We start from the raw sequence: 23,184 nt of genomic DNA on the forward strand, positions 1-23,184 counted from the left end.
TATAGTGTCTGGCCTGATACTAATGCAACTGACATAAATCTTCTCATCTATTCGCTGGGGTCAAAATAGACAAACGGTACATGACACAGGGGCTCTTCACAGAGATGCTGCATGGCTGGGAACCGGGAGACAATTTTTCATGCGAGTATATTCTTTTGCTTTCTGACTGATGTTTGTGTGTCTGTGTACTGTGATGAATTTCATAGAACACTGTATTCTCATACAGCACCTCAGACCTTCAGGTGGACTCCCCAGCAGTCATCAGAACCAGGTTAGTGATTTCCACTCAACCATTTTTTCCATAGACTAAGACTATGGGCAGATCCTGTGACAATATTAAACATAGTGTTGTGTGTGTGTGTGGATGTACAGTATGTATTCCATTTTTAGATAATAACTTGTTTTTTGTAGCATTGCTCAGGGAGGTCCTTACTAGATGGTGCTCGACCAGCAGAACAACATTCTGCAACTGCTGCAACATCAGCAAACATCGCTGCCAGCAGTTGACATTGAGGAAGGCCTGCTGCCCCTTCAAGACCTTCCTCATCTCCTCAACATGGAGCAGAGGTTGCAGCAGACGGCAGATTTTAAAATTCAAATGGTGAGCATTTTTCTGTTTTTTTTTTTAAAGAAATTAATTGCACTCAATTACTGATCATGCTTCTGAAAGTGATGGTGTTTTTTATTTTCACAAAACTATGTACACAAATCTGAAACACAACATGCAATTTGCAGGTCCCCATGGCAAACACTTTGACTGCAAAAGAAAAGAGCTACGCTCATTGACATGGTAGTGCATGCTCACATTAATGCTGCTTTCTTTTGAGTTTTCTCCTTTACTCTGTTTCAGGTAAACTACTTGGGGATAATTGGTGGGACTGACGTACGTGACTGTACATAGCGGGTCCTTCGGCGGCTATTTGCCAACAATTTGGCAAAGCAGCTCAACTGGAGGGGGGTCAATGGCAAAATGTCGTTGGCCTCCCTTCAGTTGAAGAGATGTTGTCATCTAGCCTGGCAAGCCAGACCTACATCAAGATGTTAGGTCTGGGAACTCACAATTGGCATACCTCAATCCGAGGGGCGGGATAAACTGTTGTCTTTCAAATTCCCTCTGCACGCAATAGGACAGCGCTACAACCAACCAGAGCAACGAACGGCTGTGGCTGAGTGAGTCCCATGCTGCATTTTCCCACCATCGGAGCAAGTTGATGTATTAAACTTTTGCCGTATCCGGTCGTCAAAACTCCGAACACATCTTCATTTTTTAAGAATGACTTAAGTGACGTTCCCTTAACTCCAAGTCATCCAGAGTCGCGGCCAAAGCCAATTCGAAAGACCGCTGTTCGCCAGCAGCATCTTCTTTGTTTTTCAGGTAGCGGGGAAATCACCTATGGAAATCACACGCAACGCTGCCGTCATTATGTTAAGCCCCCCCACCAACTCTATACACGATGTGATTGGCCCGACCAGAGTTTGGTTTTTCCAGTTCGAATGCCAACGGAGAGTTGCTAGACCACACTTTGCTGCAAAATAATTGTTGCTGCCGCTAGGGTGCGTCTAGATTTCTAGGCTAGTTGTCATCGGTAAGAAGATTCTTTTGGATATAATGTATCTCTCAGATTACATGTTTAAATTATGCTTGAGACATCAGATTGACATTATAATATATTAATTTACAATTAAGCTGCTGTTCGGAGAAACCCCTTAACCTCCCATGCTGCTGAAAAAGAGGTAGAAGGGACAATGAAGAGGTGGCTTGTCACAATAATAGTCATACTATAGTGTGTGGACCAGATCTGGGCCAAAAGTCACAATAATAGTCATATTACAGTGTATGGGCCAGATCTGGGCCAGAGCAAATTATTTGTATCAGTTTTCAGTGAGTGGGCCAGTTTTGGGCCGGGGGCCCTGCCAGCAGCGGGCCAGATTTGAAGCAAGGGTATGGCCCAGAGGTGGGCCGCACAAATATTGCTATCTGGGAAGTAGCCTAATACAGGATAATGTAGCTACGCATTGCAATTCTGAGACAGTAATATTGTAAGGAATTACTTTTAAATAACAGTATGCTAACAAGTAATGTATAGGCCTAATGTATTACAGTTTGGAAGTAACTTGCACAACACTGACTACTTTTAAAAAATGCGGGTCGGGTACAATATTTTCTTCTTTTTTTTGCGTTCCGAGTTGCGGGCGGTTAGTTGAAAACGTAAGTCGGGTGCGGGTTGTTTATACATTGGCCCGCGCATCACTGGTAACTATAACTAATTACTTTTTTAAAGTGACGTTCCCAACACTGCATTCTGCTAATGAACGCTGATTGGTCAGTGAAGGACTGATTGTGACCATAGATACCGCTTGATGGCATCATGGCATCCGAAGCAGGACCAGAATGTGTCTGTGTATTTTCGGCGTGGTCTTTTAAAACAACAAAACAAAAACTCTTCTCGCACTTGTACCTGTGTCAGCTGTGTTGTCGATGCCTCGAGAGAAAAGAAAGTGCAGAGTGCGAAAGCACCAAAGTGACTGAAGGATTGCCGTAGAATCTCTGTTGGTACGATGTGTATGACGTCATTGACATTTTAAAATACTTTTTAAAGCAAATAAGTGACTCTAAAAAATCTAACACCCAGCAATGAGTACTTTCTTTACATCTCCTTTCGAATAAAACATTCAAATTACTAGAACAAAAATTTTATCCTGAGAAAAGTGGATTTTGAGGGGTATAGCCAGCCCGTCTAACGGAGAGCCTTGGCACTTCCTATTAGCCCCATCGTATCATCCTGGTTGCAGTTCCATTAGAATTCCACTGGAGGTGATCGCGGGCGAGTGCAGAATGAATGGGAGGCTATGGAGCTAGACGGCTAAATGTATCCCTTTCTCCTGCTTGTCGTTGAACCAACGTAGAATTTATTTTTTGGTTCCGCAAGGTCAATATAGATTATAGTCCAAAAGTCGAATGAACGAGTACTTATGTCCTTTCGATTTCTTACAGGTTAGGTCGTTGTTGCCCGGAACACGCTATTAGTGACGTCATCACATTTTGAACGGATTTTTAGACCAGATAAGTGAACTTAAAAATGCATTTTTCAGCTGAGTGTATTATCTTAGCCCCCCCTTTTGAATTCAACTTTCAAATTACTTGACAAAACTTAAGTCCTGAGAAAAGTGGATTTCTGGGAGTGAAACCACATAGACTCCCATTCATTCTGCACTCGCCTGCGAGCGCCCCCGCATGGACAGAGACGTGTTACTGCAGCCAGTCCAGAAACCGGAAGTAACCAGACAGTGCCAAACTGCCAATTCTCTTCTATTAGAAATTCTCTAATATGATGAACGCTTTACCAGAGCCCGTATACGGAGAGCCTGTTCACTCCCTATTAAGCCCATGATTTAGCCCTATTGTACCGAATTTTGTTTGTAGTTCCACCAGAGTTCCACTGGGGGGTGATCGCCCTGAGTGCAAAACGGTTCAAAATGAATGAGAGTGTATGGAGCTAGAAGGCAAAAATGTCTCTCTTTCACCCGATTGTCATTGAGAAATCTCAGATTTGATTGTAGGTTTTGCGAGTTCAACATGGGTTATAGGTCAGAAGTTGAATGAGCGAGTACTTATGTCCTTTCGATTTCTTACAGGTTGAGTTGTTGTTGCCCATTACACGCTAGCATTCTGTCTGTGTTAGGTTACAACATTATTTTTTTCAGTAATGTGCTAATCTAATTAATTACTTTTCCCGTCGTTACAACGCCGTTAACCTTACTGGACGTTAAATGCGGTGCGTTACCACGTGTGTTTGGTTTGAAATGTGCTTGGGGACAGAGACGCATTCGCATGACAAAAAATTACATCCTGAGAAAAGTGGATTTCTGGGGGTGAAACCCCATAGACTCCCATTCATTCTGCACTCGCCTGCGAGCGCCCCCGCATGGACAGAGACGTGTTACTGCAGCCAGTCCAGAAACCGGAAGTAACCAACAGTGCCAATTCTCTGTATAGCTCCATAGACATCCATTCATTCTGCACTCGTCCTGTGAGCGCCCTCATATGGAACCAGAGTGAAACTGCAACCAGTTCAGAAGCCGGAAGTTTACTGCGAGTGAAAGTTCTCCCCTTATTAGACTAAGGCTGCGTTCCAGTCCAAAATTGACATGCCCTTAACTCGCTAACTTCCCTCCGTCTCGTTCACTCGGATGTGCGTCATTGCTTACGTTGCACGAGTGTCCCCTTCCGGCGGAAACTGCAACGGGCTAAACTGGAACGGCCCAAGCCCTTGATCACTTGGTATCAGCTATGGAGTGATTTATTATTTACAAATTTTTTCCCTTTAAGAATTTGTTCAATGCAGCATCCAAATATATATAGGTGTGTTTGGGTTGTTTTATATAAAAAAAATCTAATTAATATATCATAGAGTGGTGGTGGTGGTGGTGATTAGACGAGATCGGCGGTGACGTCACAATCGTGTTGCATTGTGGTATATGGAACTGCCTGAAGTATACATATGAAGTTGACTCGCTCCCTCGGTCAAAATCGAGGGAACGAGTGTCTGTCCATATAAACTACCCTCGTCCACTTCACGAAGTTGAACGCACTTCAAAATGGCGGCAGGGATTCCCCCGAGGGGAAGTTCTTAGGGAAGTTAGCAAGTGCATGTCTAAAAGTGGACTGGAACGCAGCAATTCTCTGACTTTACTATCTCATGAGGCCACGGCAGAGGATTTATGAATGGCAGTGAAGCAACGTAACTGACGGTAGTAGGTCACATGATCATGACAACGTGGCGAATGCATGGGCGAATGTAGCCTAGTACATCCGGATTACATTCATATAGGCTAAAACACTTTTTTTTAATGGGCACAAAGTAAGTTCTTCTTCAAAATAAGTAGGCTACCTACTCAAAGAGAATATGCGATTTCGGACGCCGATGATTTCAAGTAGGCTTTTATACTTGTGGCAGACACTCACTTTACTCCCATTGGATGGCATTATGCCTATAAATTGAGATTTTTGGTAATTAGTAGCCTACTACATGTAGGCAATATATATACACTGACATGTATATGTAGTGTGTTGTTACAGGAATGTTGTTTAAAAAAAATCTAGCCCTGGTTTCACAGACAGGGTTTAGATTAAGCCAGGATTAGGCTTTAGTTAAATTAGGACATTTAAGTAGCTTTTATAAACGTGCCTTAGAAAGAAACATTATTGGTGTCCATCTTGAGACAAAACAATGAAAGTGACATATTTTAAGATGTATCAGTGCAAATTGCTTTCAGTTAAAACATCTCAAGCATGCATTTTAGTCTGGGACTAGGCTTAAACCTTGTCTGTGAAACCGAGTGCTAATATGCTAATATTTGAGGATTAGTATGGTCAACTAGCATTTCATGTAAGTGCTGTTCCTGTTTTTTCAATTATTTTTTAAAATGTTGTTAAACTTGTTAGTAAAGGGAAATCACGTCATGTTCGTTGTGGTTTCACTATTCAAATGTTAACTAAGAGCCTAAATAATCTTAATGACTAATGTCATCTTTATGGCATTCAGATATGCAGGAGAATGACAGGTGATTGTCAACTCACAGCACAATGCAGCAGCAGAATGTTAAGTGTGTTGTCTTAGAAAATCCATTGTAAACAAGTTAAATGTAAAACTGAATTAAGTGAAATTAAATTAATATTTATGTTTGAAATTCATATGTACCCTTAATTTAAAATAAAACATCTGTTTATACACAATCATAGCAATCATGATGGCTATCATTAGCCACAATATACACAATCATTGGCTATATACATTTCTAATAAACTGAATAGCATGTCATGCATTTTGTCTGTCCTTTCCTCCGTGTTGTCCCAACTAACATCACTGCTCCTCCACCCTATTTTTAGGTCACATACTGGTTAAATGCCATCTAACCTAAGGTATTTAATGGTGCTTTAGTCTAGAATAAAGCAGTGTTGTGTGAATGATAAAAGAATTGATGTAATACACCTGCAAAAAGAGCCACTAAATGTAAATGAATACAAACGAATCAGAAGTCTTATTGATTTCCCCTCTTAGACCTCAAGCTGTTCTACGACAGGCAGTAGTTTGACAATCAAAGTAATTAACTCAGTCAAGCCTAGATTTGTTGTGCAGAGACTTTTGGTCACTCGATTCCCAACGCCTCACCTTTTGGGATCGATTCCTTGCTCTAATGAAAAATATTTGGCATTCTTTGTTCTTTATAAATATTTATATACATGTATAGCCTATATAATTTTTTATTAGTAGCCTATATATACGTAGCTATACAAATATAAGTATTTTATTTTATTCATACATTACAAATGGATTTACTTGTACTAATTAGATAAAAATACAAATTATTTATAAACAGCCTAATTAAAAAAATCCTATTAGGTGTTAGCATGTCTATTTATTCATCAAATGTGTAAATTATAGCTGAAGACAACATTTACACCATACATTTAAAATAAGAAGTTGGTGCAAACATGTTGCTTGTTTGTTTTCCATTTAATAAATTCTATTTTACATGCTTAAAAATTACCTCAAGAACATGCTAAAATGGAATTAAGAAGGTACATTATAGTGTGTAGTATTAGACAATATCTCTATAGATACACAAATAAAATACAAAAATCATAGTCTTTCAGTTAAATAAAAATACAAAGAATTGAATCGCATGTTAATCCTGAGGCAGGTGGTTTAATGTGATCCAAACTGCTGTAAATGTGAATGTGTGGTATTTTTCCCTGCAGCCAGCAGAGGGCAGCACTAGCACATCTCGATCTCAATCAATACATCTGTTCAAAACCGGCTGGACAACCTATGAAAGTGCCACGCCATTGGCTAATATGTGGAATACAAACAGATGATGTACAAGTTCCTGGTCATATCCTGATCAGAATGATGTGGAAGTTGGTTGGGTGTAGTTTGAGTTTTAATGTGCAAGCTTATAACTGAGCGTCTAGAGAGCAAATGAGCTTAGTGCAATGGCATTACTGTTTGATGTATAAAGCAGGAAATGTTTGTTCTTTGATTTATAATCTGAAATGAAATATGCATTTTCATGTCTTTCATTTTTCATTCCAGTCCAACTCTTTATCTTTGTAAGAGTTGTTCAATTGGGATCAAAGTTCAAGCCCATTTAACTTGCATCATCAGTGATAATAAATATTTTTAAATGACGCAAAATCATAATGGCTGTTTCACAAATAAATATTTTAAGAGCGAACATTTAATTTGTTATTATATCCCAAAAATAAAGTAATTGGGTTTGTAAATCAAGACAACAACACATCATAAATGAAAAAGGTTGTTAAGATTCATAAAAGACAAAAAGTCCATTCAAGAACTAACATTCAAAGTCTTGTATATTTGTGTCCAACTGTGCTCTATATGAAAGCACTGGGATTTTGCCGGTGATCTTTCAGGTTCCTGTATCTATATGCAAGCCAGACGCCCAGAATCTGAAACCGTAACAACAAAAAAAACATAAACTTAACAAAAATAATGTATTCAATTTCTCAACCAGACCGAAAAATAAGAAACAAGCACCAAAATTTAAATACACGGACTTAATATTTCCATGTTTCATCTTCCGTGTTTTCAGAACCAAAGGATGTCCAATGTTTGCTCACCTCTGTAAAACTAAAGAACAGGCTGATTCCTCCAACAAAATGCAGAGCGTCGTCAGCATAGGCCTGGATTATATCTGAACACGGAGTACATTTTTGTTCCTTGAAACAGGCCTGAAGTCACAGAGAAGACAGAAGTAGACCATACAATAATCTTTACAACTACAATAAAAACTGTGCATTAGTTAAGCCTCGGATAGAAAAGCAGAATAGTTCTTACAGCATCACATGATTCATTGTAGTTAACTTGAAGGAAGTCACAGCAATCCAATGATCTTTCCAAATCCTTCTGCATTGATTCAGACTTATTCCATCCTATCTCCAGGAGAAGGTTCTGCAGGAGGAAAACAAAAAAATTTATTTGAAACCAACTTGCTTTAGGAATGAGGAAACTGGTATCACCATGTCAAAGTATTAATACAGACTATAATTACCTGCTGTTCTTTACTAATAGCTAAGCAGGCACATGATACTGAAAACTGCAAGATGAATACCAGAAAGAGAACAAGCATGTACTAAAGAACAGTTAAGGTTGTTTCTCCATCATTTAGGGCACATTTAAAAAGCGGCTGACTACAAAGGAAATCATTACAAACAGGTAAGTCAGCAAAACTGGTAAATGTGAGTTTAAGGCCCAAACTACAACACTAACTGAGACTGTTGTGTTGAACAGAGGCAAACCTCATTTAGACAGACACATCATGGGAGAATTTCTTGAATCAGTATATTTGAAGGATACAAAGAACAAGAGGACTTGATGATGCTTCACAGCCCCACACAATCCCACAATGGCCACGATGAAGAGAAAAAATCCAACTGCGATGACAGCAGCCATAACACTGAAACTAGACACTAGTCCAAACCATTTGCCCCATGCTGCAACACCGATCATTAGAAGACTGACCATCTGAAAACAGAAAACAAGACAGGAATTGTTTAGAAAAGGCAGTGCAATACTAAATCATGAATATCAGCTAAAAATTCACATGAACACTAACTTTACAGTTTACAGACAAATTGAATGTACATGTAGGCTATCATGTATGTACAATGCATCATAGTAAAGGATAAAAGGAATATTACCTATGTAAAACGGACTTTTAAATAGAGACCAAAGTGAGTGTTAATATGTATAAGAAAAAGTCTTAGGCTACTGCTTGACTTACCACATAAATAAGGTTCAAGATACAAAGAGAAGTTTTTGAGCAAACAAAACCACCACAAGCCATGATGAAATATCTAGCGTACACCTGTCCCGCAAATGTGACTCTCTGCTCCAACTTGAGGCAAGTTGACTGTAGCTTGAGGTTGTCCAGCATTTGCTCAGATATACACGTTTAACGCCATTGGTCCGTTCTTTATCTTTATGCAAATAAGCAAAGTCCCACTTGCACTGTTAACCCAATGCGAAGCAATTATAAGCTTATATCCGAGTCGTTTTAAAGTGTAGTCACACGAAATGGATATGTCTGCAAACAAAGAGACTGTTTAATATTAAGAGGCAGTTGTAAACCCGAGAACCGGTCGAACCGACTCAGTCCAAAGAATGAACAATTCATCCTTTTTAATCACTTTAAACTAAAGGGTCACACAGGTGGGATTTTCTTTAAATCTATATCTTCAATCAATATTATTTTAATGTATTGCACCCGTAGTTCTAGTAAAAAGCATATGTATGAGAAATATTTTCCATAATATCTCTCTTATTTTGAAAAATAAAATATACCGATGTACAGAATTAAAGTTCCTGGATCGTAACACCACCAATCAGTTTGGGGGGAGGAGGGGTACACACATTGCTTAACATATACAAATGGCATTTCACTACACCTATACCTAGTAAAATCACTAAAATGTGGTATTCTAAAGCGAGTTATACTACTATATATTTTTTTTTTAACTGTCCTAAAAACACAACTGAAGACGACACTTATTAAGCCCCCTGCTTTTTTGATGCAGTTGGTTCAGTCCGTTTGCAGACAGTAACCCGTTAACCCGTCAGTGCCAGTCAGTCTCAGAGTCTGTGGATCAATCACAGTAGAACAAAGCTGTCATATCAGTCACAGTTAACTTATATATTTCTTATCAAGACCAAAAGTGTCACTTTGACTATAATGATGTCTGCACCAAAGAAAGGAGACCTTACTGACACAGAGAAAGAGCTACTTCTGGTTATTGCTGCAGGTAATGATAGCATGACGCTAACAGGCTAACGTTAACTGCAGATTAACACAAATAACGTTACCAGTTCGGAAAATTATAATATCGTTTACAAAAATCTGAAAGCAATGGCTACATACGGAATGATTTCTCTCTGTGCTTTTAAATTACTCTTTGATGTGTTACATTTTATAACTTGTAACTGTTAATTCAGTTAAACTGTATAACGCCGTTAGATTAACAGTTATAATATTCAGAGTACAGTTTACGATAAATACGTATCTGTAACAGTTACCAGTAAAATCACTTTTATTATTTTTTTATTCGAATTATTCAAGCATCATTATTGTATCATTTAGACTTATGTTTTTCTCAATGGAAATATATCATGATGATGATTGAGCATTACATTTACAGTGGCTCTTATGTATAACTGTTGATGTATTGTATATATAGTGATTTATGTATAAATGTGATGTATAAATAATTCTCTAGGCCGGTCACTGTCTGATCACTGTGGTTGACCATTTGTAGGTAATGTGCAAGAAGCCTCCAGACTGCTTGGATCCAAAGATGTCAGGGTAAACTGTCTGGATGAGGTAATGAAGTGTTGTTATACATTATAATAACTATAATAACATTTAAAACATTGTTTTATTCTCTTCTCTATTAGTGGCAGTTCTTTGTCAATACTTTAAACAGTACTTATGACAGTGTAGAGTGACAGATGTTACTGACAATTGTGGGCTTTCAAAGCAGCTGCCCGGAAATGGTTGTTTGGCCCGTCTTTTATTAGCCTATGTGTCCTTCTGTTGGAGCTGGAAACAAACAAACGAGAAAAAAAAGATTATTATGAACCAATTACTTGTTGGATAGCGATTGCACAGGTCAGGACAGGTTAATGTTTTGAATGCTTTTGGAGTTATCAGGGTTTCTCTCTACACACCATAATCAAATATATGTTAACATGCTATATGTGTTTAATGCTGTTTCGATTGTTTGCATTTCTTCTTCAGTATGGCATGACCCCTCTCATGCACGCTGCATATAAGGGCAAGGCAGACATGTGCAAACTGCTGCTACAGCACGGAGCCGACGTCAACTGCAACGAACATGAACATGGATACACCGCACTCATGTTTGCAGGACTCTCAGGTCTGAAACACAATTACTAAATTCTTTTTGTGCTAGTATTGGAAATTTGACCATAAAGGTCCTGATATACGTCAAGCGAAATCGAAGTATGAACTGGTGTGATGTCATTTTGAACAAAATCATGTCAAAACGAAGTTCATTTGGAGTTCGTTATGGGAGTTCGAAACAGCTTGCCAAATAAACTTTCCAGAAAAGTTCAAGTGGTGCTCACTCCAGAGTCAAAGTCCTCTCTGGACGTCTAATGCAGTGGAGGGATAGAGTTATAGGTTGGGTTAGGGTAGTATTAGAGTGTGGTTGGATATTCTAGCTCTACCAATTAGGCCCAAATCACATTCGTTCCCGATGCTGGACATCTAGCGAGGGGGAGCTACAAGTAGGCTCCAACCATTTGCTCCGCAGTGAGCAGCCTAGAAAAAAGTTCACTCCAGCTGGTAAACACCTTCATAGTACCATTGGTCCAAGGTGATTAAGAAATGGGTACTGACAAAAGTGACATGAACACATGAACTACCATTGTAAACACCGACTGGTGCAAACATCAACATAGCTGTTTCCAGATGCTTTCTTAACTGCTGTAATTTTTGTAGTGTTTATTTTGTTATTGAGGAAAAGAGAGCAGCACATATTTACATATTCATTTAAATGTCACTCTCAGCAGTTTGAGTGGTGTCAGATGTTTGCCAACAATATATTGCTGCAAAGGTATTTCAAACCACTTATTACCCCTAAACGAAGAATGAAAAAGAACTTCGCTGTGAGTATATCAGGAACTTATTGTGTCCTGAAATATATTTTATGCCAGTAATAGAGTATGACAATACAGTGTGTCATATCCGTTGTATTGAACAGGAAAGACGGATATCACCTGGATGATGTTGGATGCTGGAGCCGAGACGGATGCAGTGAACTCAGTCGGCAGAACAGCAGCACAAATGGCTGCTTTTGTAGGTATGCCAAAATTATGGCATTATGGGGAAAACAGTGTGCTTCAAATCTTTATGATTATACCAAAGTTGGTAAGATTTTTAAAAATCAAAACTACAGTAATATAGCAATATTGTGAAATATTACAATTTAAAATAACTGTTTTCTATTTTAATATATTTTAAAATGTAATTTTATTCCTGGCAAAAAGCTGTATTTTCAGAATCATTACTCCAGTCTTCAGTGTCACATGATCCTTCAGAAATCATTCTAATATGATGATTTGCTGCTCAAGAAACACTTATCAATGTTGTAATCATTTGTGCTGCCCGCTATCTCCTTGTTCTTAATGGCTCCAATTTTTTTAATGGTAATTTGCCATATTCTGGGAGATTTTTCTTTTTTTCTTCCCAAATATGTAGATTAAATGAGATTACATATTTTTCAGGGCAGCACGACTGTGTGACAGTTATCAATAACTTCTTCTCCCGTGCGAGGTTGGATTACTACACAAAACCACAGGGGCTGGAAAAGGAACCAAAACTCCCTTCTAAACTCGCTGGACCGCTACACAAAATTATCATGAGTACCAACCTCAACCCAGTGAAGGTAGTTTTTTTTGTCTGATTCATATTCTTGTGACATATAGTTCTGCTGCGCCTCAGGTGACCCAAGTTTGAGTCCCAGCTTATGGGCCTTTCCCGGTCTTTTCACCCCCCCCCCCCCCCCCCCCCTCCTCTCCTGTTGTTTTGTCTATTTCTATACTGTCCTATCAAAATAAGGCAGAAAAGCCCAAAAGTCTAACTTGAAAAAATAAATTTTTAAGCTAACATGCTACAATATGGTCATTCTAAACCATGACAATTATGATACCGAAAATAAAAAGCAGTCTCATTTTTTAAAATGATCAAACCAGTGACTATAGCCAAAACATAATTCATCCTGTTAAGACTATATGTTGTTGTGTTTTGTTATGCTGCAGATAGTGATGGTGGTAAAAGAAAACCCTCTGTTGATGGATGTGGAAGCACTTGAGAAGTGTCGCAAGGTCAGTTGCATGTTAATGCATTATGATCAGAGCTGAGTTGAGATTCATTACAATAAACCTGATTGAATTGAAACCTGACCCAACTTCAGCACCATCTTAATATCTTTTCTCACTGCGCTTAACCCCAGGTTATCATTGTTCTTCTAAACCCAAAGGAAACCCAGAGTAAAGGAACGTTTCACACTTGTAATTTAGAAGCAGGGTTAGCACTGCTTTTCACCCTGTGTCAATGAACCCTTTTCCAGAGCAGGGGTTAGTGCCACTTCTGATGCAACAACCAATTGCGTGCCTCATATTCACGTTCTTTCAGTCACGGAAACACCGTGCATTGTATATAAACAGTCGTTTTAACTTTTGAGGGGGAAAAGGTGGAAAAGATATTGTTTAATTTTCACCTTAATAGTCTGAAAAGCAAAAAACTTTACAGTCGACAATGTGTAATATGATTATACGCAATGTTAGAGCTGGTCGTGTGCTGCTTTTGTCCAATCAATGACACTGACACAGAAAATATGCAAATAAGAACGTTAATCCAGGGTTTAGGAATGTACAGTGTGAAACGTCAGTGAAATAGCCAGGATTATTTGTTAACAGCGGGTAAAGTATGAGCAGTGTGAAACTTGAAGCAAGATAACCCAGGATTCTGTTAAACCCGGGGTTTTAATTGACCCAGTGTTAACTATTTCAAGTGTGTAAAGCCCTCTTGTGTCTTCCAGGTTCTAGAGCTGATCTGTGAGAAGTGCATCAAACAGCAGGATATGAACGAAGTGTTGGCCATGAAGATGCACTACCTCAGCTGTGTGCTGCAGAAATGTGGCTCTTTCCTGAAAGATCGTCAGGACAAGCTTGATGGCCTCATCAAGAGGTAGAATATTATATATACATTACTGTTCAAAGGCTTCTGTTAAGTAAGACATTATTACTTTTATTCAGCAAGAATGCGTTAAATTAAACCAACATGACAGTAAAATTATTTCAAATGTTATTTTAAAATTTCTATTCAGAATTCAGATAAAATGTTTTCAACAAAAATATTAGGCAGTATAACTATTTTCAACATTGACAATAAGAAATGTTTCTTGAGCAGCAAATCATCATATTAGAATGATTTCTGAAGGATCATGTGACACTGAAGACTGGAGTAATGATGCTGAAATGTCAACTTCTTGAAAAAACATAAAAAAATCTTAACAACCACAAACTTGTAATTAAAAGGCCCTCTTTTGATCTATAAAGTAACTCCGATATCTCTTCTCAGTCTTGTAAAAGGGCGAGACAGTGACGGCTTCCCGGTATTCCAGGAGAAGTTCCTCCGGGAGTGCATTAGGAAGTTTCCATACTGTGATGCCACATTACTGCAGCAGCTGGTCCGGAGTATCGCTCCAGTGGAAATTGTGAGTTACAGTGACCTCTATTTGCTCATGTCGAAGAAAATGGGATTGAAATAAAATGATGGAAATGTAGCCTCAGCTAGAAAGACTGAGCCATATTCCACTTATGGAAGCCTCACCAGTCCTTTTCCGACAGGGAAGTGACCCCACCGCTCTGTCAGTGCTCACCCAGGCCATCACAGGGCAGGTGGGCTTCATGGACGCAGACTTCTGCACATCCTGTGGTGAGAAAGGGGCAGAGAAAAGATGCTCCATCTGCAAAATGGTAAATATCCGGTTTGACTTATTATTGTTGCACTTTTTTTTGGTTTTTTTTTGTTTTGGTTTGCTTGCTTAAATCTGTGCGTATGTTCAGGTGATCTACTGTGGCCAGGCCTGTCAGAAGCTGCACTGGTTCAGCCATAAGAAGGTCTGTAAGATGTTACAGGGGCAGAGAGAGAAACATGAAGCTGATTCAGCATCACGACTACAGAAACAGGCCAAAGGTATCCACATCAAATTTGTATTGCTCTACTGTGACACTTACGACAAGTACAATGGTATTATTATGTTTTTTGGGCGTCGTACCATGGTAATACCATATTCTTTAGGCATGCAACAATAATTTCCCGCTCTGCCATTATTTAATCTACAGCATTTCAGCATGAAGAAATTAAATTTCAAACAAATTGTGAGCTTGCGGTCTGAATTTAATGTAATGAGATGAAAAGAAATACGAGTCATTCTTTTTAGTAATCAAGCTGTAAGGTTTTGATTCACTAAAAAGAACAAAATTATAAGTCATTCTTTTTAGGAATCAAGCTACACTTTTAACACTCTAAGCCATGGTTTTGATTCACTAAAAGAACTAAATCATAAGAGACATTAGTTTCAAGAATCAAGCTACACTGTTCATGCTGTAAGCTTTTTGATTAACTAAAAAGAACCAAATCATAAGAGTCATTCGTTTCAGGAATCAAGCTACACTTTTAACACTCCCAAGTCAAGGTTTTGATTCACTAAAAAAAAAACAAATCATACAAGTCATTCGTTTCACAAATTAAGCTACACTGTTCACACTGTATGTGTTTGATTCACTAAAAGAATCAAATTAAATTATTTGTTTCGGAAAGCAAGCTGCCCTGTTCACGCTGTATGTTTTTGATTCATTAAAAAGAACTGAAACATAAAAGTCTTTGGCTGTGTCCGAAATCGCCCCCTATACCCTTAAATAGGACACTATTTGAGGGGACATCCATTTGTAGTGGTGTCAGAAACCATAGTGGATGTTATATCGAGTGAACTCATTTAATCCCACAATGCACCTCAATAACGGGTGTACATTCGATATACACTCAGTGGCTAGAGAATGCCCATAATGCACTGTGAGAGTTGCACGCTGAATGAATTCCCGCGTCTTACCAGAAGATGGCGCCCACAACTAAAGCAATTATGATCCATCTATCCATTTTACAAACAGCTAGCTACAGCTTAATATCATGCAGGTATAAATTCCTTTTTAATTGATAATTAAATTGTTTAATTAAGGTTTGTACATTGTGACAGAGTTCAAGATAAATATTTTCATTACTACTGGAGCTGCCAGTTTGCAAATTTCTAAATGATTATGAAACCGCAACAGCTATATTAGTAGTGAATGATCGTATAAGGGGCGATTTTGAACACAGCCTTTGTGTCGTAAATAAAGCTTCACTGTTTGTGCTGTATGTTTTTGAATTACTTTTACATTTTCACTGTTATAAACCATATCAGAGAGCTCTAACGTGGAAACCAGGAGAAACATTGTGCCATGAATGAACAAGTTATAGAAGGCTTTCCAGTTTATTTTTTGTTGTGGTTGAATAATATTGATACAAATGTCAATCAAGCTCTTTTTTTTTTTCTCACGCACAGCTGAGGATGATCAGGCATTGGAGGAGACGACCGGCACTTTGGAGGAGCTCTCCATCAGTCAGAGTGAGACCATCAGCTCTTAAGATAACCAAACCGAGGACATTAACTCTGTGACAGTCTCTGTTACTGCAGACTGAATCACAACGACTCTCCATTTCAACCCAGCAACCATCATTATCATCATTGAAGACCCATCTAAGACAAAAGAGAGCACTTCCGTAACATCAGCCAGAGGTTTCTTCATGGTTCTTGTACAGGATGCTCTTCTGAAGCACATAATGTAGAGTAAAAACCACCAAAAGCTTTGCCACACAAATGCACAGGATGAAAGGTTTACTATTGACTTTTTTTTTTTTAGTAGCCTTTTTACATTTATGTTGGAAAAATATACGTATTTATGTATGTGAAAATCATGCGTGTGTAATGTAGGATTTGCTTTTCGAAAGATTGTAATATATTGTTGCCTATGCCTTAAATTTCTTAGTCTATTGTTATGGAAAAGGATCAAATGATTAGTTGGCAACAGCTCGTGAGAGCCTTCATAAAACTGTAGAATTAAAGTTATTTTTGGAGACATCTGATATTGAAATACCATAATGTTTCACTAAGCAAATAAATATGTTTTCCATCTTTAAGTGATCAACTATTAGCTCACATGTTTTCTGATGAACATATGTCAAATATCAGATGTCACCTACTACATCTGTTTAAGAAACATAACTTAAACGCACACGTTAGTCTTGACAATGTTTAGTGAGATTGAATTGACACCGTGAGAGCTGTTTTTCTTTGATTTAACCCACTTGGGCGTGTCACATGTTTTACCACACGAACAAGAGTGGCGGCAGGGGTCTGGAGATCATCTAAGTTTGACAGTTAGTATGTCAAATATATATATAATATAATATATAATATAATATATATATAATATATAACTATAAAACAATCCTTTTCTTAAAATGCTGGAATTTATTTTCTAGTTATTAGTTCTTTGTTAGATAAGAGCTTTACTTTACGTACTGGGTTTGTGGTTGTCTATCTAATGTTGGAAATGGATGACTAAATATTGTCAGAAATGAAAAAACAATTGTCTCGTCTCAACTAGTGTCCAAATGCATAATGGTGTAATTTGCTTAAAACAGCCATCTATCCATTTTACATAATTTTCAGATATGTTTTGGTGATGTTTTAATATTAGAAGTTTGTTTGTTTATGGATTGCCAACCTTTTCAATCTAAAACTGCACAGATGGTAAATGATTTATTGGTGATATTCAGGATCTGGTGTGAAGGGGTTCAGATAAAAAGCTGAAACATTAATAAAAGATGCATTGTCTGAAAAGTCAATTTTTGCCAGTGCATAGAATCTTCCATCTTCAGCTTATATATTTGTGTTTGGTTGCCATGAAAATAAGGGTTCCAAAAGTTTTTTTTTTTACAATGATGCCAAGAACCATTTTGGGTTTGGCAAAGAAGCTTTCAGTGAACAGTTCTTAAAAGAACCATGGTTTTAATAAGTTATAATAAATAACATTTTAATAATCAAAAAAATGATTTTCCTCTATAGAACAATTTGTGCGGAGACTTCTTCATGGATGATGCCAATAAAGAACCTTTATTTTCAAGAGTCCATGAATGGGATAAGAACTGATCACATGTTTAAAACGTTGATTAGCTCTTACTTTAACATTTAAATATCAAGAAATGTTTATACTGTAATCTTTTTAAGGAAATACAATGGTAGATGCACTTAAGAGAGAGATGGTGGGCTCAGGTTCCCACAGAGAGTGTGGACTGCTCTTGAACATAATCTTATAGTGGATGGGAAATGGAAGAGAAATATAATATGAATAAAATAGCAATTATAATATGTAAACATGTTCGATGTTTTATAAATTATGCTTTTTTTGTCTACATCTCAAGCTATTTATATTTAGGTGGGTAAAATCGGTGTCACGCTTAATCACACATTATGGCAAATGATCTTGATTTTCCCAAAAATCAATTGATGACCAATTATTGCTCAGCAATTCTTCTGAGCGCGCACGCGCAACCCTGACAATATAGGAAACGCGCACGCTGACAGCATCATGGGAACTTTAAAACACAATTTTAGTTGTCTAAGGTGACATTTTCAAATCTTTGGTTGCTGTTCTTGTCTTTGCTTGTCCATGAGGTGGCAGGCCTTTCCTTTAAAACGTTGTTAAGCCTCCATTACTTCCTTTGGGCTGTTATGGCATATAGGCTTTTAGAATAATAGGCTAAGAAAATTCAGGGGCATGTCTTTTCTTAACTCTTAATTATTTAATTATACGGCCAAAAAGTGGAGATAATTTTATTATTATTAGGCCTATTATTATAAAATAGATATATCTATCTATCTATGTATCGTTATCTTTATTAAAGATCAGTGATCAGCTACTACAGTTTTAAATGTTTATCATGAAATAAATGGAAGGCATTTTCTGTCAATTTGAAATAAATCAATTAAATAATAAACATGAAAACTAAAACCATTTCATTATAGAAAACTGTACGCAAAATATGTGACAAAATTGAAAATGAAATTACAGTGACTCATCATCCCTGTCAAATTGAAAAATAAAATGGTTGTTGCTGGACATTTCATTTTCACTAGAGGCAAGACTGCCAGTATTAAAATGAAAAGGCAAACGTGAAAAAGAAACTGCAAACAGTTTTTACAAAGCTTTTTATTAATGCTCACGCAATAATACTGTAGTGGCACAATTCAAATTCAAACGTAAAGTTTAGTTTTCATTTTATTTCACAGTTTTCATTTTCAAAGTCAACCTGTATGCAGATTAAATATCTATGTAAATGTGTGGCCTTAGAAATAGTGTTTACCTAACAACATAGTTCGCATAGCCTTCAGTATTCAATAATTGCTTATCAATCAATCAGTCAAACAATTAATCAGTCAATCAAACGTACCATCTTTGCCACGAAAGTCGTTTTCACATCATTTTCAATAAACAGATCGAATCAACTTGCCAAACAGATTATTGTTGATTAATTGCAGTTTAAATGAGGAAATAATGTTTTCTCAGTCACTTTTCGTAGGCTAATTTCACAGTAGGCCTAACTATTTTGTGGGAAGCTTGCTTGCAACACTCTTTAAAAATCATGCACAGTTCGCTTATATAAAGAGTTGAGTGTTTAACAGCACAAACATCTCTAAGTGAATTAGGGGCTCTCGGGGAGTCCAGTAACCATTCATTTGACTCCAGATGTTGGAGCACCTCACAGGGTTGAGTGTTTGACTGGGTGTGGTTTAGAGGAGAGACGCTTGTTTTATCATTCCGCTCACCTGAGCCTTTGCCAAATCTGGAGGCGGGAGCGTGTATATATAGCCCACTGACTGTATATATAACACAAGACATGATAGTGAGTGAGAATCACTCAGATTCCAGGAGCATCTCTCCACTGGCTGCGGGTTATTTCACATCACCATGTATATCAACGCACCCGAATCGTGCAATTTCATGTTTTTATTTTGCTTCTTCATAAGGAGTGGTCTGACTTTGAAGAACGATGCTACGGAGATTTTCTACTCTCATGTTGTCAGTCCCGTTGAGGATACTCAGAGCAACGCGTCTCTGAACCGCGCGCGCACCGGTGGAAGAGGTTTCACAGCGCACGAGAGAGGTGAGCTCACGCGCCTCGCCACACATCAGGCTACACTTGTTTTTATTAGTGGTTATTCATTTAATGGCAGCTTTTCTTTTTAAGAAATCGCGTTTAAAGAGATTGTTCTGATGTTCCATTTAGAATTAACTTTTACAATAAACCATTTTTAGTGACATTTCTCTATGGAAAGTGACAATTATGGTTGATTTAGAGAAACGCCTTTTAAATCTTCACTTGTTAGCAGCAATATACACTGAAAGAAATTGTAACCTAAAAGCATGTAATTTTTATTCAAAACAAAATTATTGTTTTACGTCATCAACCTAATAGCCTACATTAATTTTAGACCACCACCAAAACTATTTTTTATGCGTTAAATTAGGTAGAAATAGCTCTTCAAGATATACATTTCAGGTTACTATTGCATTTTTGTCCCATTATGAATTTAAACTCAGCTAAACTCAATTTATAAATTTTAAATCCATGTTTCAAACCTTAAAAAAATGGCTATATACAAATATTTAGGCTAACATATATTCAATGTTTTGCACATAGACTGATCTTCTTTTCTGATGTTCCCAGAATTTTTACATTAGCCTACTTTGTCTTTGATCATGTGAACTAAATATTCTCATATCTATTTGCTCATAGTCCTAAAAAATAGAAAGTAAACAGACTTCTTCAGAAGTTTATGACTGAAAGTAAATTTTTGTATAGATGTATACTTTATACCTTGCCCATCTTCCCCCGTTGTCACCCAGGAAAAAAGGATATTTTTGTTAACGCATGCTGACCCAGAGGGGCATGTTGTCACAGCATATTATAGACAACATGTAAACAGTAATGCAATCTATTAATTGTATACAATCTATTGTTTCTATACATTTTAAAGGGGAAAGTTATCCATGCCTTTTAGGGTTATATATGGATTATTACATAGTCTCTTGGCTCACAACCACATGCAGCAGAGATAAAACAATGTGTGCTGAGCGAATCCTGTCAGACTGGGAGAGTGGAGGTGCAGCTCAGTTTTTCAGTTAGTCTCCAGGGGGAACCCTGTTTATTTTGAACGACCGTAACTTGAAGTAGGGAGGAAGAAAATGTCCCTCCGATCCCCATTCATCACGTCTTGTCACGGAGTGAGGGGGGTACATTGTAACCGTGGTGTGTTGCTGCTGTGTGAATGGATTTTGGCTTGGGTTACGCTGACAAGAGGCACTGCTCTGATTTAGCCAGCAGCACCGGCGAAATCTGACAATAAGAGGCTCAGAGTCGTCATTCATCTGTACATTAAGCCATTTCCGCTCAGTTCAGAAATGGGTTGAAATAAAGCAAACAAAGCATTTCATCCATACAACTGTTGTTTATGTCTGCACACAAACCATGAAGGAGCACTTTAGAACAACACCAATCCTACATCCTGAAGTCTTTTTTTATTGATCTTTAAAGATTTAGAGAGTATATTAAATGAAGTCATGAAATCAACTGAAATGTATGAAATTTTATGCAATACTGCAGTATTACAAATGATTTATCATCATTATTTTTTTAAAATTCATGTGCTTTCCTAATCTTTAATCAAAATAACGTCCCCTCCCTATTACAATGACATATTTTCTCTTCTCTGATGACGTGTTTACTGGCGTGAGGGCGGGACAACCTGTCACTCACATGAGATCGACCAATAGCAAACCACAACCATCCAATCAGTTCCCGGTGGACAAAATGAAGTCCCGCCCTACATTTCTTCTTGCTTGAGAAGCTGTTTCACTGGAATATGTCACAATAGGAAAGAAAAGACTTATGTTTCATGCAGAGTTTATGTTCTTTTTTTCCACTTTGTGTTACAGAACGAGTCCCCGTCGGCTGCAGAGAGCTGCGATCCACCAAGTACATCTCAGACGGCCAGTGCACCAGCATTAACCCTGTTAAAGAACTGGTGTGCACAGGACAGTGTCTTCCTGCTCAGATGCTGCCCAACTGGATCGGTGGATACAGTAGGAAGCTCTGGAACCGCCGAAACACTCAGGACTGGCGCTGCGTGAACGACAAGACCCGGACCCAACGGATTCAGCTGCAGTGTCAGGATGGCAGCAGCAGGACCTACAAGATCACAGTGGTGACCTCCTGCAAATGCAAAAGATACACACGGCAGCACAACGAATCGGGAGTCAAGTCTGAGGGATACGTTCATACCCAGTTGAAAAAGCAAAAAAAAAAGGGGGGCACCAGGACGGAAAGTTAAACGAGTCTCTGCTCGGACTGAGCTACTAGATTTTCCCATTTAAATGAACTCAGAACGAGAGAGCTTGTGTCGTCAGCTCACAAGAGCACTGAACTTTCTTTGTGCTGCCTTTGTGAGCAAGTGCAGGGCTCAGAGTTCACTGTGAAACTGTGCAGTCTTTGGAAGCAGGAGAAAAAAAGACTAAATCTCATCACCAACTTAATCACAATTAACATGCAGCCCATGTGACCCAGTGTCGAAAGAGATGGACAATGACAAATGCATATTGCATTACAAAAATTAGAAACATGCCTGTGATTCTAATAGTTTTTGTCATCCCTGACTGATATGTGTGGTAATCACTTGCTGTAGTATACGTAAGGCCTGGTTTCACAGACAGGGTTTAGATTAAGCCAGGATTAGGCCTTAGTTCAAATTAAGTACCTTTTATAAACGTGCCTTAGAAAAAAAAAACATATTCTATGTGCATATTGAGACAAAACAATGGCAGTGACATATATTAAGATATGTCAGAGCAAGTTGCTTTTAGTTAAAACAGTTCAAACATGCATTTTAGTCTGGTACTGGATTTAAGCCTTGTCTGTGAAAACGGGGGTATGTCTTTGTGTTCAGCAACAATAAGAGCATTTCTCAAGCTCGAGAAATGCATAGCTACATGTAAATTAAATGTCTGTACATATACATATGCATTTATTTGTGTAATTAATTGTTTTGCAGGACCTTTTTGTGTTAAAAAATACAATATTGTTACGTACAGCATAAGCTGATGTAATATATTTTGACTCGACTTTGAAACATTTTTAGTTTGTGCAAGCATTATTCAGACAAGATATTGCACTATAGTGACAACACTCATATTGGCTATAATGGTGTAAAAGCATTAAATTGAAAACATCTGAAAATGTCTCAGAATAATAATTTTGATCTCTGGATGAGGTGACACATTATCAACTTCTATTATGCCTATTAACTGAACTATAATAGTCTATTAATTCAATACGTTTGAATTAATGAACCAATGTGCCACCAACATGCTTACTGAGGAAACTGAGGAACAGGTGACAAAAAACATTCAAAAA

General features: G+C 37.8%; 3 protein-coding genes across 3 annotated transcripts; 2 read left to right on the plus strand and 1 right to left on the minus strand.

Annotated features, from left to right (window-relative positions):
• Positions 1-5,660: 5,660 nt before the first annotated feature.
• Positions 5,661-9,361, minus strand: tspan13a (tetraspanin 13a). Its single transcript, XM_077207993.1, has 6 exons — positions 8,809-9,361; positions 8,382-8,549; positions 8,077-8,157; positions 7,863-7,976; positions 7,646-7,756; positions 5,661-7,474 (listed from the first exon to the last, which is right to left on the minus strand). Exons 1-6 carry the CDS (start codon positions 8,959-8,961, stop codon positions 7,400-7,402), a joined length of 702 nt encoding a protein of 233 aa, XP_077064108.1. The 5' UTR covers positions 8,962-9,361; the 3' UTR covers positions 5,661-7,399.
• Positions 9,362-9,608: 247 nt separating this feature from the next.
• Positions 9,609-17,537, plus strand: ankmy2a (ankyrin repeat and MYND domain containing 2a). Its single transcript, XM_077207991.1, has 11 exons — positions 9,609-9,826; positions 10,337-10,401; positions 10,819-10,957; positions 11,807-11,905; positions 12,330-12,490; positions 12,864-12,929; positions 13,646-13,794; positions 14,188-14,323; positions 14,457-14,585; positions 14,676-14,805; positions 16,214-17,537. The coding sequence occupies exons 1-11, from the start codon at positions 9,757-9,759 to the stop codon at positions 16,294-16,296; spliced, it is 1,227 nt and encodes a 408-aa protein (XP_077064106.1). The 5' UTR covers positions 9,609-9,756; the 3' UTR covers positions 16,297-17,537.
• Positions 17,538-19,547: 2,010 nt separating this feature from the next.
• On the plus strand, positions 19,548-23,007 carry sostdc1a (sclerostin domain containing 1a). The gene is made up of 2 exons (XM_077207994.1): positions 19,548-19,878; positions 21,711-23,007. Exons 1-2 carry the CDS (start codon positions 19,683-19,685, stop codon positions 22,103-22,105), a joined length of 591 nt encoding a protein of 196 aa, XP_077064109.1. The 5' UTR covers positions 19,548-19,682; the 3' UTR covers positions 22,106-23,007.
• Positions 23,008-23,184: the final 177 nt, after the last annotated feature.

This window comes from Siphateles boraxobius, unplaced genomic scaffold, assembly GCF_051911475.1.
Source record: "Siphateles boraxobius isolate OS27281-9 unplaced genomic scaffold, OSU_SipBor_1 6, whole genome shotgun sequence".
NCBI classification, from domain to species: Eukaryota; Metazoa; Chordata; class Actinopteri; order Cypriniformes; family Leuciscidae; genus Siphateles; species Siphateles boraxobius.

Bases quoted from the DNA above. Each gene is read 5' to 3' on its own strand.
- tspan13a (XM_077207993.1), bottom strand. From the start codon at position 8,961: ATGCTGGACAACCTCAAGCTACAGTCAACTTGCCTCAAGTTGGAGCAG. The intron at 8,158-8,381 runs GTATCCTTCAAA...ACTGTTCTTTAG, and splicing joins ATCAAGTCCTCTTGTTCTTT to TACATGCTTGTTCTCTTTCT. The intron at 7,977-8,076 runs GTAATTATAGTC...TTCCTCCTGCAG, and splicing joins CTATTAGTAAAGAACAGCAG to AACCTTCTCCTGGAGATAGG.
- ankmy2a (XM_077207991.1), top strand. From the start codon at position 9,757: ATGATGTCTGCACCAAAGAAAGGAGACCTTACTGACACAGAGAAAGAG. The intron at 10,958-11,806 runs GTCTGAAACACA...TGTATTGAACAG, and splicing joins CATGTTTGCAGGACTCTCAG to GAAAGACGGATATCACCTGG. The intron at 14,586-14,675 runs GTAAATATCCGG...GCGTATGTTCAG, and splicing joins GATGCTCCATCTGCAAAATG to GTGATCTACTGTGGCCAGGC.
- sostdc1a (XM_077207994.1), top strand. From the start codon at position 19,683: ATGTATATCAACGCACCCGAATCGTGCAATTTCATGTTTTTATTTTGC. The intron at 19,879-21,710 runs GTGAGCTCACGC...TTTGTGTTACAG, and splicing joins TTTCACAGCGCACGAGAGAG to AACGAGTCCCCGTCGGCTGC.